General features: G+C 42.2%; 1 protein-coding gene across 2 annotated transcripts in view; it reads left to right on the top strand.

Moving 5' to 3' along the window:
- SLC10A7 (solute carrier family 10 member 7) overlaps positions 1-16775 on the top strand; it is a 661109-nt gene that overhangs the window by 531761 nt on the left and 112573 nt on the right. The window contains exons 8-9 of one of the 2 annotated variants that reach the window (XM_069242618.1): positions 1904-2069; positions 11292-11394. In XM_069242618.1, coding sequence (XP_069098719.1) covers positions 1904-2069; positions 11292-11332 — 207 coding nt within the window. In that variant the 3' untranslated portion in view covers positions 11333-11394. Of the gene's footprint in view, positions 1-1903; positions 2070-11291; positions 11395-16775 lie in introns of those variants that run through there. The other variant, XM_069242617.1, reaches the window with a different exon arrangement.

Here is a 16775-nt window from a genome sequence, read left to right as displayed (position 1 = left end):
AGCAAAAGAAAAAAGAAAAAAAAAGTACCATAATCCGAGTGCAAGCAGCACGGAAGAACACTGATCAATAAATCAATCAGCAGTTGGTCCATAAGCCAGGGTAAAAAGCAAAAATACACTGAGGCAAAGTGAAGCCAACAGGTACTGACTGACACGTGCTTACGAATGTAAAGGAAGAAAATTAGATTGGCAGTGAAGCCATCCAATGGTAAGTAATGAGTGGGCTAAAAGCTCCTTTTTAGAGTTCTCTTTTTATGAACAGTAGATCACCGCAAGTGACAGCACATGCTCTGTCTCAGGCGAGACCCAAGAAAGAATTTTGACATGCATGTAACGAGAAAACATCACTTCATGTTTAAGCATTTGTAGGGGATTGTAAAATGCCTTTTTCCTTGTACATATTAATGAAGCACGATGACTTGCGAACTACTGTGAATGTGCATTTTGTGCTGCAACTAATTGTTCTGTTAGTTGCATCGCAAAATGAAGTTCATGTCGCAATCCTTTTGGTGCGCAAAAAAAGAGTCGACTGGTTTGCAACCTACCCTTTCTACTGGAGCCCCACTATTTTATTCTGTAGGATCATGGTTCAGGCTTTCGTAAAAAGTGTGTTCATACTGAAGGGTGAACGGTTTGAATTTTAAGAACAACGATTTAATACACGATTGAGTTTTGGGAGTTAAATATTTTTACATTGTAGAACATTCAGTTCGAATTTTGGGAAATGTGCATCTATTGGAAAAATCCCTGTTGGGTTTTTGGAAACAATCTTTTGTGGTGTTTGGTGCACAGTTTAAGCTTTGTGGACAATTTGTATAACATTGTAGAACACGTGGTTTGGAATGTGGTGACGCGTTTTTGTATTGTAGAATACGCCCTCTAAGCACTGTGAATAATGTTTTTGTTTTTTTTGTTTTACATTTTCGAATACACTGAGGAGAGCAAAACACTGTGTTTCTGTGAAGGTGTGAGGAACGTAGGCCACTAAAAGGGCGCTCATTGAGTCAGGCCTAACGTTGTTGTGTGATTGTGGTCTTGTGAGCAAACCTCAGTAACGCGTGCACCTTCATTTCCACGACTATTACTAGTTTTTGCCCTACTCGCAGGAAGCACCTGGGTCCCACATTAACATTATATATCAGTCTGCGAACCAGGCAGTGACTTTGTCTTAGGTAATACTTCGGTGGCATTCCATTCCGAGTTAGCAAAAGCATACATAAGAACAGGAAGCTGTTGGAAAGTTTGGTCTGCCTTGTTTTTGTTCACATGCTAATTTCTGGCATCCTAAGAGCATGCAAATGGCATTTGTCTTAAAACTCTAGCTATTCGCTGTGTGAATTATTTAAGCTCCCACAACACATGCACTTTTGCTTTTCAAGCATGAGTTATAATTTAATTAAAAAACTTCTGGTGCATCGTTCGACCATTAAATATTAAAATGTTCCATGGATCATTTTCGATTATCTGCCGTTAGGAAATTCCCGAAGATGTCAGATTTTTTAAATCCCCCAAAGTTGTGCTCGGAATTGTCTGTCGATGTGTGGGGGGCTGTGATAATTACACGCATCCATTAGTATCAGCGAGGATGGAAACTTTGGGGAGCCTCAATGGGCAGGTCTCCGTGACAGCTAGAAAAAACACATTTGGCGTGATTAAGGATGGATTTTGAATACAGTTGAAAATATCCTCTCATTACCGGCGCTTGGTGAAAGTTGCACTAAAAATGTTAAATTCCCCAGAAGGGGAGCTACATGCCGGGCGGCGGAGCTTTGAAATCCTCTGTGACTGTCAACAGAATTATCCTCCTCTCCATGCCTTTCAGCTGTCAAGATGCATTTCGTAAAGCCCAACCTTCACTCCCTTGCTTCTTCCACAAGTCACCCTTTTGTGCTCTGTGTTGCAGATTGTTCGGAGGTACATCAAGGACTGGCTGGAGAGGAAGAAGCCGCCATTTGGGGCCATCAGCAGTTGCGTTCTCCTCATGATCATCTACACCACCTTCTGTGATACCTTCTCGAACCCCAACATTGACCTGGATACGTTTAGCTTGGTTGTAATTGTATTTATAAGTAAGTTGCACACCGTGGAGAGTGCTGCTTTTTAAGTAGTTTGCCCATTTCTCACTTGCATTGGGTTTAAGATCTTTTTTTGTATTACTTCAGAGTACGAGCTAAATTCAGTTGGCATGGAAAACTGTCTCATCTCGAAAAAATAGACCCGTTGAAAGATGCAGTACATTTTCTGAACCAACTAGAGCATTACAGAAAAATTGACAGATTTGCTTTCTTGAAGTGAACACATTTGTAATGTATTACAACATATTTGAATCATTCCTAAACCAGTGTGATCCAGAAGAAGGTATTACATCCTCTATTTATGTATTCTGTTAGTGAATTCTAAGACTGCTAATTGAAGTCAACTGATCCATCTTTGAACGCTAATGATGTATTCCTTGATGACTAAGGGCAGCTTCTAATGTGTATATATCCATATATAGAACAGAACGACAATTTCTTGTACCCAATAGTGTAGACAGAATAAAAAAATATCAAAGAGCAGAGTCAGGCAATGACCTATTATATAGTTCATTACGTAAAATTGGAGGGGCCTAGTGCTTAACCAAGGTCCAAAAGTACATAAAAGCCGAAGGATGAGTTATTAAACACCTTGGCCAGTAAACAAACTATCTGCAAAAGCAGTAGGACACAAACATGAATAGTGAGTGTTGGAGTTAAAAAGCATATTGCAAGTGAAGACCGAACCATAAATATCTTGGTGGCAATAAGACAACTAATGCCTGAGTGTAGAGAGTGTCTCAGTGACATGGCCACAGAGAGAGAGTGCCTCTGAAAGTCAGTGGGCAAGACTCCAAGTGAATCAAATCATGAATGTTCATGGGGATGGACAGACAGTCCTTTATTGTGTGGCAGTTGGACATATTGAGTGCCTAAATGGAAATACAGAAAGGTAGTGCCTGGGAGTAGGGATGACGGTGAGTCCTAAGAAGAGGCAAGAGTGCGTGCATGACGGATGAGCAAGACACAGAATGTCTCATCAGAGAGGATGCTGTTTAGTGCCTACCTGGTAAGTCAGCCAATGAGTCTATGGCCTGCCTTTTACATTTGAATTAGAACATTGGAACGTTGGCAGCTCCATTGAAAACAGTGGAGTGCTGCGGGCGTTTACTGGCCGGTAAAAGCCCGCAGCGCCAACATTCCAATGTTCGCTTGTTCACAGCAACAGCTGTGAACAAAGCCTCACGGAGCCCGAGGGGATTTTGATCCCCTCAGGCTCCGTGAGGAATTTGTTTTATTTAATAGAACATTCTGCCCTGAGTGGCAGAATGTTCTAATAGCCTTAGAACCCGCCGTAGAGGGCTCTACCGGCTATTAAAGGCCCTCTCCCTTGTTAAAGGCCCTCGCCTTCGGCTGGGGCCTTTAATGCAGGAGCAGGCCTTTAATAGCCGGTAGAGCTCGCTACGGCGGGTTCTAAGGCTATAGTAGTCTATTATACCTTTCAGCTTCTTTAGAAATTCCATAAACATTTTGACGTTGAAATTCAGGGTTTGACGTGCTCTGCTCGTTCATATTTGAGACGATCCAGCATCGAACTTGCACTTAATGCTAGATCTAAAGTAGCACAGTCAACACTCATTCTGAATGGAAGAATGATGTGGAATGTAATAACATGGCAAACAGTATTGATTGAGGTGAGTAGCTTACTCTTCATCTTTTTGTCCTCATGTAGCTGCCTGTTAACAGTGATTCTTTGAGGTTCACAGTGAAACATTATGAGGGTTCCCTCTGCCCAGTATCAGAATGCACAGTAAAATCCCCGGTAGTGTTGAGTTCTGAAATTTGTGTACCCCCAGGTTGCCTTACTATGAAAACTGGTCCTATATTAAGGGACCCATCTTGTGTCTGTACTCATCACCTTAGGAAACATGATCTACTTGTGAAAGAAACAGGCATTGTGTCTGCCTCTTTGTGAGACGATATTTTCAACACTTCAGAGGCGCACCAAGAGGAATCACCTTACTTCTTATGTCCATGTTCCTTCTTCACATCAATGGCGTGCTCCTTTTAACGAAACTGGAAGGCACAAGAAGGCTCAGGTGATGGGCAGGTAATCCGCCCCTCTTCACGCCAAACTCTGAGATGACGCTGATGAACTGTCTATGCACCAAACACACTACTGATCCTTTCCTTGAGATGCTGCAAAGGTTTAAGGTATCGGGCTCATAATGTGTGCCGAAACCCAGGTGGGATTGATTAAACATCATTCCTAGCAACTCTTCCCTTGTTCTTGTGGTGTATACTAACATTTGCTAAAAACAGAGTATTGGATTTAATGTATAATTTGATCTCATGTCAGAGTATACGTGCTTAACTGTCTCAATTGTAATGCTGGCCGCTTTCAACAGGACCAGCTTCTGAAGACACTAGTGAATGGTGTTATGGTGTTTTTCCCTGGGATTTGAATGCCTCTACAATTTACACTTCCTGTTGCAAATAGATACTAGCTATAGTCTGACTCTTCTAAGAATTATAAGTTTAACAGCGCTGTGCCACACTTCTGTTTCCTCTATTTGCATACCGTGATGGATCGTTAGGCTGTAGCTGATGCAGTCAAGTTCACTCATGTCTGTGTGATTTTTCATTATCTGTGGAGTGCAATACGTGTGTGTGTGCGTGCGTATGTATATATATATATATGTATATGTATGCATATATAAATATGTGTGTTCATTGAAAAACACAAATGTTAAAGTATTGTCACTAAAAACACAAATGTTAAACTAATGTGGTTAGGTGTGATAAAAAGAGCTGTTTTTGTTTTTTTGAAAACCTTACAAATTCACTGAAACAAAGGTTAAAGTAATGTTATATTTAGGTGAATATGTCAGTGACAACCTGACAACATTAATGTTTGAAACTAAAAAAAAATACAGAAATTCACCAGTTATAGTTACGCCCACCATGCACTGCTTATGACATGCCATATTACATCACTCATTCCATCTTCTGTGACATTTATAACACCACTGATGATATTTCAAATGACATCACTGATGACATCATCCAGTGAGTATTCTAGTTTATTTTATAGTTTACCTTGTGGCGGGTAACTACAATATTACTTTTATACCTAATTCTGAACAGCCTATGTCCAGCTAATGGTGTAAGTATGCATCATAGGTGTTTAGAAGTGTACTACACGTTATAAATCTTTGTATTGAATCCAGAAAGCTGGCCATGCATGCAAGTCTACAGGCAATCACCAGAGGCAGCCAACCCCATGCTGTGCATAGCCTTTGGTCGTGCAAGGAGTGGGGTTAGCAGCAGGCCTGTCTTGCATCCAGGCCCTATTCCAACTCCCTGCATGCAGCCAACCCCAGACTGCCAACCACACACCGTGTGCAACCTTTTGTATCTGCAGCAGGGGTTTGACTTTTGGGCCCCAGAGACCCCATCCTCTGGGGCCAAAACATATATATGAAAGGGAGGGGGTGTGCAGGCCTCACCCCAACCGTTAATTAGCTTGGGGACCCTATTCCCAGGGCCAGTTGCAATAAAAAGGAGAGGGAGGCCATTGGCCCCTGCCCCAAACCTTCTTTTACCCCAGTCCCCCATGGCCAAAAAAGGGGAGGGGGCATGTAGCCAGGACCAGCCTACTCCAACACTGCCTCACAGCTATTATCCCCAATATGAGGGTGTTATCCTCAGTCTCCATTCTAAAGAGCAACACCACCAAATAAGGAAAACTTTTCACCGCCCTGCGGTCAATCATTTTACAGCTGCAGTCCTTCTAGGAAAGACTTGTCTGAGTCCACAGAGTAAAGAAACATCTTTTTCACTGGTGTTCATCTTGTAGATGAATCTGGAAGCCCAGCACAGCTGTTAATCTTCTCCACACAATAGTCCTTTTGATTTGTAGCAGCTCCTTACTTAACAGATCCATTGCACTCATATCTGGAAAAAAAGTCTGTCCTCCCCCCCCCCCCCCATTACCACCCTTTTCTGGATGGCTCTGCATAAGATTTTGTTCCTCCTGTCTTGTGACAATCACCATCCCTGCTCACATTGCAGGTAATCTGCAGACTTTCCTGACCATCAAGATGACCTCAGCTTCCTGCTTACCCAACAAGTCTCTCAATGCGGTCTTCATCCAGACATACAGAATGCCATTTGATATCGCTACAGGCACCTCCAGCACTCTGAAATTGGCTCCCCTCCACAGATTCTTCACTCTCGACTCAAGTTGCATCAAGGCCTCTGTGCCACCAGATTTAAAGGAGAACAGTTCTGTTAGCTCATTAGCATTTGCAGCTATCAGTTCTTCCATGGTCTGTAGCTTGCCCTCCACACAGCCAGGCTTCTGTTTCTTTGTTGAGCCCTCACAGCTGTTTCTCCACAGTCTGGACCACACCACATATTTTCTCAAGTAGCTCCATTTTCAAGCTGGAAATAGAGCTGAGCAACAGGTGTTTGCCCTTCATGAGCCTCTCTCCTCCTTCAGAGAACCAGCCCCCATTGCTTCTTCCTTGCGTGCACAGTCTTGCACAGATTATTCTCTTTGTTCTTCCTCATTGCTGCCAGTTGTCACTGTGTCCAGAATTCTCTCGCCGTGAATCCTGTATTTTCCCTGCCAATTGTGACAGTGTTATTCAATGTCACCATTACCTTTAGGCCTCTTCAGCTCAGGTGCTACCCCAGTGGCCCCTGGCCTCCTACTTCTCAGGGCTGGTTGTCACTAATGCATCAGCATTGTTTATTAGTCCAGCCTTTAGTGCAGTGCCTCAACTGGCCTTCAAGAGTCATGGCACATCTGCGTAGATTTTGGAACAAATCAAAACCAAAATTCAGCCAACGCAGGCGTGGCTGTCCAGTGTTCATTGTCGTTGACCTTAGAACCTAAAATCTCCCAGGGGCACACAGATGGTAGAAAAGATGGGCACACAGCCCTGAGCTGGAAGGTTCAGCAAGCATCTTGGGATCTGGCCGGCTCTGCCTCAATACTTATTTTTTTCTTCAAAGTTCAGACTTGTTGTACAATCCCTCTTGGATGTTTGTGTATCTTTCTATAGGTGTATGTAACATATCTTATCTACTGGAGATAGCCACTAGGTTGTTATAGTTAGGACCAACTTTTCCCATAGACAAATCATTTTGTTTTGCTAATAACTTTGGCACCGTTTGATGAATCTTCACGTAATTTTAAAAACTCAGGCACTAATTAGTTCAACTGCTTTCTGGAAAGTCTCCAGTTGATTCCTCAAGCAAGGACTGAGAAAAACGGGAGGTTCCCACAACACTTTTTTCCACATGCAGTCTCTATAGGGATTTTGGAATTTTTGAACATGACTACAGCCTGAACCGCTAAACGAATTTACACCAAATTTGGAAGAAAGCTAGATCTTGGTCCAGAAAGATCACTTTCTGTTATTTAGTGCAAATCTTTTCTGTAGTTTCGGAGTTATCAAAGGAAAAAAATATAGTTCTCTAGAGTCGTAGATCCGTGGGTATCCGTGGATATGAAACCCAACTGGAAAAAAAAAAAACTCACACACCTTACCCCTGCCATACGCAGAATGGAGTTGAGTGCATGTGTGGTAAGGAGTAGGGGGACGGGGGCTGGTACAGTGACTGGCCGCTGGTATGGTCCTGCTGCCAACCGCTGCCGCGCATGGCCAAAGGCTGTGCGAAGCAGTGGTTATATTAACATATAGTATTTATTACTTTACATTAAAAAAACATAGAAATTCACTGAGAAAAAAAAAACAAAGATTACAGGGCCATTATTGTTAGGTTCACGTTTACCCACACAAAACCATAGTAACTCAGCAGTTATATTTATCCATATAGTTACACTTATCTGAAAAAATCTATAACTTGTGCCGGAAAGTCACTTTAGGCTACAAGGTAAAGTTTCTTAACGTAAGTATATATATATATATATATATATAAGTATAACTATAGCTGCTGAATTTCCATGGTTTTGTGTAGGTAAAACGTGAACCTAACTATTTGTTTTTTTCATTAGATAGATAGGTAGATAAATATTCACTGAAAAAGACAAAGGTTGCAGGGACGTTATAGTTAGGTTCAGATTTTACACGTACAAAACCATAGAAATTCAGCTGTTATAGTTACTTATTACAAGTAACTATAATTTGTGCCCTAAGGTAACTATAACTCGCGCCTCCATCATGCATAGTATCCTCATCTATAAGTTTGCTGCAAATGTCACAGTGCTATTATCAATGATTTCAAACAAGATGTCATGAGTATAAACTATAAAGTCCCTGTAACCTTTGTTTTTTTTATTGTTTTTTTTTTAGTGAATTTCTAAGTATTTTTGTTTTTACTCTATTTCTGAACTATAACGTTTCTGTAACCTTTGTTTTTTTCCAGTGATTTTATAGGTTTTTTCTTAAATATTAAGTAAGATGCCCATCACATTGCACTGCTGGGAGGGGTGAGAGGTGGGAGGGGAGGGAACACAGGGCTAGCCAGCCATTGTGCTGCCCCCAACGAAGCTTGCTGCTCCTGTCCCCCCCCCCCCTTGCTATCCATTGTCAGAGTTCATGCCCCCTCATTACAGCCCTGTGTGGCAGTTGTTCTGCCACTGCCCTTTCCACCTGCCCTGAATAGTTAGCTTTCTACCCCATCCACCTCCTCCCTACCCTCTGTTGTCCGAGTCCATGCACCAGCCCCTCCCTCCTGCCCTACATGGTCTGATGTGCTGCCACTGCCCCCTCCCTCCTGCCCTTCATGGTCTGTTATGCTGCAACTCTCCCTCCTGTCTGCTTGGTATGGTCAGCTTATTGCCCTTGCCTCTTCCCCTCTGCTGCCTGTTGTCCACGTGCATGGCCCTGTCCCCTTCCTATTGCTTTCCATGGTCCGTTAAGCTGCACTGCCATCCCTCTTGCCCCTGTGTGGTGCTGCTGCCATCCCTGACGCTTGCCCTATAAGGTCAGTTTGGTGCCCCTGCCCATCTCCCTCCTGCCCTCTGTTATCAGAGTCCATGTCCCTACCCCATTCCACCTGCCCTCCATGATCCAATGTACCGTACATGTCAACATTTTGATCTTGGTAAGAGCGAGATTTTGAAAGCAAATGGGGAACTGATTTTCCCCTTTGGCTTACACTGAAAAGGAGGAGGTTTTAGACAGGAGGTAAATAAATTAAGGCCTTTTGGGCTTTAAAAACACCAGGAGTCTCCTGCCTGAATCGGGCCTGTTGGCATGTGGGCATGTATTGTTGTACTGCCACTGCCTCTTCCTTCTGCCCTCAGTGGTCTGTTATATTTCTACAGCCTCTCTTGTCTGTCCTGCATGGTTGGTTTGTTGCCCCTGCCCTTCTCCTGCCCTCCATGGGGCGTTGCCATCATCATCATAAACATGTTATTTCGATTGCAAAGATCATAAAAGTACAATTTACAGAAGTCAACATATCAAAAACCTAAATAAATATAAAAAGCAGTAAATACACAAAAAACATATTCTTGATACATATCAAAGCCATAAATAAAAAAACTCCCCAAAAGTGGTAACATAAATAAAATCACTCTATACACTTTGAGCGCCTGATCCAAAGAGCTATTAAATATTTTGCTACTCCAAACACCACAACTCGCCTTGTGTCTGTACTAAGAATTCTAAAAGCCACAAGGTAGTGCCTAGAGCAGATGCTTCTGCAAAGTGGGATTATCCACCTTGACCTCAGATGTTTGTATTGAGGGCAAAAGTAAGTAAGTGCACCAAGATTTCGGGTCCACCCCTACAAACTGGACACGTTATCGAGAGAAACTTGGATGAGCCATTTTCTACAATATAGTTTTGTGGGTAGTGCCTTCTATCTGAATTATAGAAACAGTTTCCTTGCAAGAGATGGAATAATCTAATCGATTGTGTGTCCATATTGGTCTACAAAAGCTGAACTAAAGGATCCTGTGGATTTGATCTCACCTTCCACCAGGGTTGTTCCCCAATAGATCTCTCCAGTTCGTGTTCCAGTAGTATGGGCCAACTTTTCTGGCGTTTTCCAGTATATTTCTAACCCCAGTCTCGTCAGGAGTTCCTTAAAACAACGGAACCAGGGAATTGTACTAGCACACGAAGACTGGGTAAGCTCGGCGAGACCCACCTGATATGGTACTAAAGCATCTGTAGGCCACGGCCGATGCCAGAACATAAGGAGTCGACACAACTTTCTGGGCAATCCTTCTATAGTATAGGTAAACTGGGGTTAAAGGGGCACTCACCAGCAGAATTATAAGAGATCATATGAAGTGATGCTCTGCTACCCATAAATTAATGTTCCCACATCCCCACTTTTCTGCGCCATATAAGACTGATCTCAGAGTTTTTTTTATTGCAAATTTCGCGTGCTGTGGCCACTTTCCTGGAGACTCTCCTTCTGTGAATAGTTTTAATATTTGAGGTTTGTTTGATAAGGAGAAGATGGATTTTCTCAAGGTGTGGTTTCCAGCACAAGTTAGGAGTGAGTCTTATACCTAAATAGTCAAAGGATGGAACCATTTCAATGTGATTCTCCCCAGCATTTATACGTCTCAAAAAGGCTTAAAAGTACCCTTTGAGAAAACCATGTACTTTGTCTTAGTATCATTGATGCTCATAAAAAAAGCTTTAAATCATTCAATAACTGTTGAAGCCCTTGGGGGTATTTACAGCCTTGTGTGGCAGTGGTTCTGCCACTGCCCTTAACAGTTAGCTTACCGCCCATCCACCTCATCCCTACTCTCTGTTGTCCAAGGCCATGCACCAGCCCCTCCGTCCTGCCCCGCGTGGTTGAGTGTGCTGCTACTGCCACCTTTCTCCTGCCCTTCATGGTCTGTTATACTCCAACTCTCTGCCAGGAAAGGTCAGCTTGCTGCCTTTGTCTCTTTCCCCTCTGCAGTCTGTTGCCCATGTGCAAGGCCCTTTCCCTTCCCTGTTGCTTTCCATCGCACTCTCATCCCTGCCCTCAATTATCTGAATCCGTGCCCCTGACCTCTGCCTCCCCACAGTAGTCTAGTGAACAACTAGGTTGCTAACTTTCTATGTTCATTACAAAAGTGTGTCATGCCTCGCGTAATCTTGACATAATCAAAACTGTAATACCTAAATCATTTCCTTTAGAAATTATAAAAATGAGAGGGCCTTTCCATAGAAATTATGGTTAGTGCTTTAAAATTCTAAGATATTATCTGAGTTCTCAAATAGCTACAAGGCACTTTTTAATTATTTGCTTTCTTTGTGTTTTTTTTTATCCTCCACATTCTCTTAGGAGCAGAGCTGCAGACTTTGCAACTGGGGAACCAAGTTTGAGTTTCGGCATCAGCTCGACATCTTATGATTCTGAGCACATCACTTAATCTCCACATGCCTAAACCCAAAATGAATGTGCCCTTTTGTAATGTTACCGATGCTCATTTAAAGCACTCTAATACCTTTGAGTCAAGTTTGCGCTATACAAAACTGCAAAAAGACTATGAAATTAAGTGTTTTGCACACTTATGTCATGGGGCTTTACTTGGGCTACACTTGGGTGATGTTGCTAAATTTGGGTTCTTTTTTTCTTTGCTGACCATCTTGAGAGACCTATTTGTCATAAAAGCTCCTTAGTGTCCTTATTTACTTGAGTATCCTCATTAGAAAATGCTTTCAGTTTTCCACTTTGATACCATCAAGATGGGGTTCAGATGTGCCTCACATTTGGCATAAATTCAGAACGTTAGCACTCTAGTTGCTCATTAGGACGCTGTAAGCTGCTGATCACCAGAAAGTTAACTGGAAGTCTGCTGGTTTTGAAAGTGTATGTTTCAGTCTTCATGTCAGAATGTTTTAATGAAATAGAAGAGAAAGATATTTGATAACTCACTTAAAACATGTCCTAATTTGTGTTTCTACAACACTAACCATAATTTCTATGACAAAATGAACCCCCTAATTTTGTTCCTTTCTAAATTAAATGTTTTAGGTTTTACCAGTTTAATTCAGTCAAGATGGCTTCAGGTGTGCCACACTTTTGTAATAGATAAGACTGTTAGCGCTCTAGTTGCTCTTTATAACACTCTAGGAGGCTGCAGTAGAACACAGGGGAAATCAACGGACAGGCTGCTCAAAGTACATGCTTTACTGAGAATGTCAGACTTCATTCTCATATGGCTAAGAAAGGTAGTGTGAATTTACAGAAAATATGCTCTCATTTTAGCTTCTGAAGCACCATCCATAACCTCTATGGGAAAATCATGAGAAAACAGTTTTATCTCAAACATGATTCATGAAATCCAAGCAGAATACTTTTTTACAAGGTAAAATCACTTTAGAACACGCTACAAATCCTAAAATTAGTATGGTAGTATCAACAAATGATTTATATTGTAACTAAAATTTATCATCACCCTTCAGGTCCTTATTGAGACCCTCAAAACCTGCTGGTTTGCAGAGTGAATCTCTTCTGGATTGACATGCTGTGCATTATTCTGCCATATAGTGGATGGATCTGGAATTTTATACTATTTCACCAAATTGTTAGTCAGTCTTCTTTTTCTGCCCTTGTTTGTTATTGAGCATTGACGGAAGCACCATTTAGTGTCCCTTTGTGGCGTTGTCGTACTTCCTCTGGATGTTTCCACCTTAGTTCGTCATCTTCAGATTATTTTTCTGCCGTTGGGTCTGGATGTTCTTGTAGAGACGTCTCCAACTCAAGGAAGAACTTCGAAGAATTTGCTGAAAATCTTAGCGGAAACCTTTTGGAAGTAAGAAGAACTCAGTATCTTCAACTGGGAGTGGACAATAACGAGGAAAGTGCAAGCTCCTATTTATTTTTCTCTACGGACAGATGGCTGAGCATGCCCAGATGGACCACCCACTCCCCGCCCCCCCATGCCATGATGGTGAAAAAAAAAGTTCCAACTCTGCAAGAACTACCTTTACAAATATGCCCAGAAAGACAGGCATCCAGTGTGTAATCTTTGTCTTCCTGTCAACCACCGGAGTTAAGGTTATAACGCCTACTCCATGTTTGCGCTGAAGGCACTGAGGGTGAGAGAGAGGCAAATGATGGCTCACCACGCTTTGCAAGGCCAAAAATCAACACCATCCCTTCGAGATCTGGGACTTTCAAGCAACGAGGACATATATGTTGCAGAGGGAGCTGAAGGGGAACCTTTGGTGTGTGATCCGAGGATCATCAAAATCAAAGAAGAGGTGCCAAAGAAGAGCCGAAAGGAGGTAAGAGAATTCCTGACCTCCGCTAAGGCACCAGCATTGAAAAAATCTGACTCGCGGTTACAAAAGGGAGCCTCGGTGTTGAAACGTTCACTGCCCACAGGCATGTCCCCTGAAAGGGAGACCCACGGAGCCCTCAAGGGGGTTTCCGGTAGGTAAAAGCCTGAAAAAAACATGTTTCGTTGAAGGACGGACAGGCTCAAGTCGTTTCATCGTCAAAAGGCCACAACTACAGTCTGGTCAGTGAAGCTCCCGGTCAGAACAAAGGATGAAGGAAATTTCAACATGAAAAAGAAAACACTTGTCGACCAGTCCTGATGAGCGGACCGTCAAAATCGCAAAGAACAGGAAAATGCTCGAGGCCAAAATGGCAGCTCTAATACAAAAGAAAAAAATGAATTTGGAGAAAGCCTGAAGGGATTCAGGATCCCTCAAAAGACTTAGATGACAAGGTGTTTCTGGAGCCAGAAGTCAAGGAAATTTGAGCCCCTCACACACCAGATCCTCAAGAGCAAGAAGAGGAACTCTTTTTTTGAGGAGGGGGAAGAACAAGGTATGTTTCAACCTTAACAAGATGAACATTATGGGAAAATCAATGGGAAGAGTTTGGGGAGGGGGGCTCGCCTGAAGAGGATGTAGAGACCTATCCATCCAAACCCTCACCCCCAGATGATATTGCCATGTACAACATTGTCATTAAAAATGCGGCAGACAAGTTTAATGTACAGTTTGAAGGGGATAAACCCCAGTAATATTTCTTCTTGGAAACACTGCTGCCAAGTCAAGCAAGGAATCAATATCTGTCGATGCTTCTAAGTATTCTTGATCAGGGTAGGGAAGCATTTAAAGAGCTAGATACTTGTAGAGCAGTCACACCGATGGCAGAAAAGAAATATAAGTTCTCTTCAAAAGATCCGGCGTACACTAAAGGTACTGTCCCAGCAGACTCAATAATAATGTTGACTGCAAGGAAAAGGGGCAATATCTTCTCGACATTGGGGCCACCCTCAGACAAAGAAAAAGAATGGGACTCATGGCTCGGATAATGGAACTGAGTGCAGCAAACCAGTGGCGTATTGCCAACTCCAATGCTTTGATCAATTGACACACCTACCAACATTGGGAGGAAATAGGAGAATTAATGAACCATCTCCCTGAGCAGTATCAAAAGAGGGCAGCGCATCTGATGGAAAGAACATAGCAAATGCCTACTTAAAATCAGAGCTGAATGCAGTGGACACATCTGGTCACCAGCTAATGATTGGACAATGAAACCGCAAATTCCATGGGCCCATTGCAGTTTTTTGGAGAAATACGAAGATGATCTTTCTCAGCAGGAAGACAAACCTCTAGGGGTAGCATTGAGTTGAGTAGTTCACAACATGGCTTCAACAGTTGCACACAAGCCACTTACTCACAACAAAACTGGTCATAACAACCACAAGGGAGAAATCCCTTTCAGGGATGAGCTAGAGGAAGATGACAACCAGCTAGGGGAGGTTCAACTCCTGCAAACAAATGCCTGCACTACTACCATAACAATATCACCTACACCATCTGTGAAATAAAACAGCAAAAACTCTGAGTACATTCACACACACCGGTGGTTGGGGTATTGCAAAAATTTCTCCAGGAGTGCAGGAAAATAACTTCAGACAAATGGGTTTTAAACACAGTAAAAATTGGGTATTGCATAGAATGAATCAAATACCCACCAACAAGGGGTCCAAAGAAAAAAGATTCATTCAAAGAGGAAGCCAACCGACTTCTCAAGGAGGTTGAAAAACTGTTAGTCAAGCAAGCAATAGACGTGGGGCCAAAGCAAGAACTCAACAAGGTGAATTAGGCCACATATTTTCTAATACCAAAAGTAGATGGATTCCTGTGCCCAATCCTAGATCTCAGATTTATCAACAAGTTTATAAAGACACACAAGGTCAAAATGACCGCTCTGTAGGAAGTTATTCCACAATTGCAAAAATGAGATTTTATGGGAACTATAGACTTAAAGGATGCTTACTTCCATATTCCAATGAATGTAAAGCACAAACAACACCTAAGGTTTGTGGTAAACAAAAGGCATTATCATTTCAGAGTACTAGCCTTCAGAATAAAATCAGGACCAAGAGTATTTTCAAAGTGCCTAGCTGCAGCAGCAGTACATCTCAGAAGAATAGGTATACTTTCATATCCTAACCGTGACAACTGTTTAGTGAGAGCACACCCCTAGCAGGAATGCAGACAGGATATTCTGACTCTCTAGGTTTCTCATTAAACATAAATTCACTCCAGAGCAAGAGAAGATATTCTTAGGACCAAGACTAAACTCTATTCAAGGGAGGCATTTCCCAATGAGAAAATAACTCAATCCCTCCTGGAGGAAACTCTCCTTTACTGACAGCGAGGACAGTGGGGAATTTATTGGGAAAGATGGCATCATGCATTCCTTTGATCTTTGAATGTGCGGCTGCATATGAGACCAATCCAGGAGTGACTCCAAAATCAATGGTCACAAGCAATAGGGAGTTGGGAAGATCTGGTGATTGCCACGCAGGTGCAGGGAGAAATAGCGTGGTTCGACAGGGCAAGCATTACACAAGGAAGGCCCTTTCTGCAACCAACTTAGTCAGTACCAATAACCACAGATGCCTCACATAAAGGTCAGGGGCACATATGGGTTCCCTACAAATAAAAGGGATCTGGAGGGATCAGAGTGCAGTACAACACATAGACATCCTGGAACTAATGGTGTTTTATCTAGCTTTGAAAGCTTTCCAGGTACATTTATAAAGAAAGACAATATTAATTCAGACAGACAATAAAACACCCCTCTTGAAGCTTGCTCAGAAACTCTGGAGATGGGCAATTCAGAAGAACAGGGAGATTCAAGCACTACATCTACCAGGGAAAGAGAGTTGTAAAGTGGGCACACCAACAATAGATCTGTTTGCAACATCTCGGAACTCAAAATGCCAAAACTTTGCCTCCAAACAACCACACCGTCTCTGGGGAATGCCCTTTCAATAAACTGGTCAAGAACATTTGCATACACTTTTCCCTCAAAGTACAAAGTAATTAAAAAATGCAGGAGAAGTCACATGACCATGATTTTAATTGCACAGCAATGGGCGGAAGATGCCAAAAACTTCCAAAAAGATAGAATCTACTAACAATGGAAGGGGGAACAATGTTTAACCCAGAATCAGAATATTTCATATTAGTGGCATGGCTCCCGAAGACTTAGAATTCGGTCACATGAAGTTACCAGAAAATACAATGGCTGTACTAAGTGAGACAAGAAGACCAATGACAAGAAAATGTTATATGGCAAAATGGAAGAGATTCTTACTTTGATGTTTTAAAAATAAGTTACTCAAGAAAATCACAAAGGAAAATACAATTTTAAAATATTTAACTCATCTTTTACAAGAAGGTCTAACCTAGTCATCATTAAAGGTTGATCCAGCAGCAATAGTGGCTTATACAAGAGGACACATGGGGAGAAGTTATTTCAAAGCACCAGTGATAAAAAGATTCT

The sequence above is a fragment of the Pleurodeles waltl genome, chromosome 1_2 (assembly GCF_031143425.1).
Source record: "Pleurodeles waltl isolate 20211129_DDA chromosome 1_2, aPleWal1.hap1.20221129, whole genome shotgun sequence".
NCBI classification, from domain to species: Eukaryota; Metazoa; Chordata; class Amphibia; order Caudata; family Salamandridae; genus Pleurodeles; species Pleurodeles waltl.
This window is presented reverse-complemented; position numbering and strand designations above follow the sequence as displayed.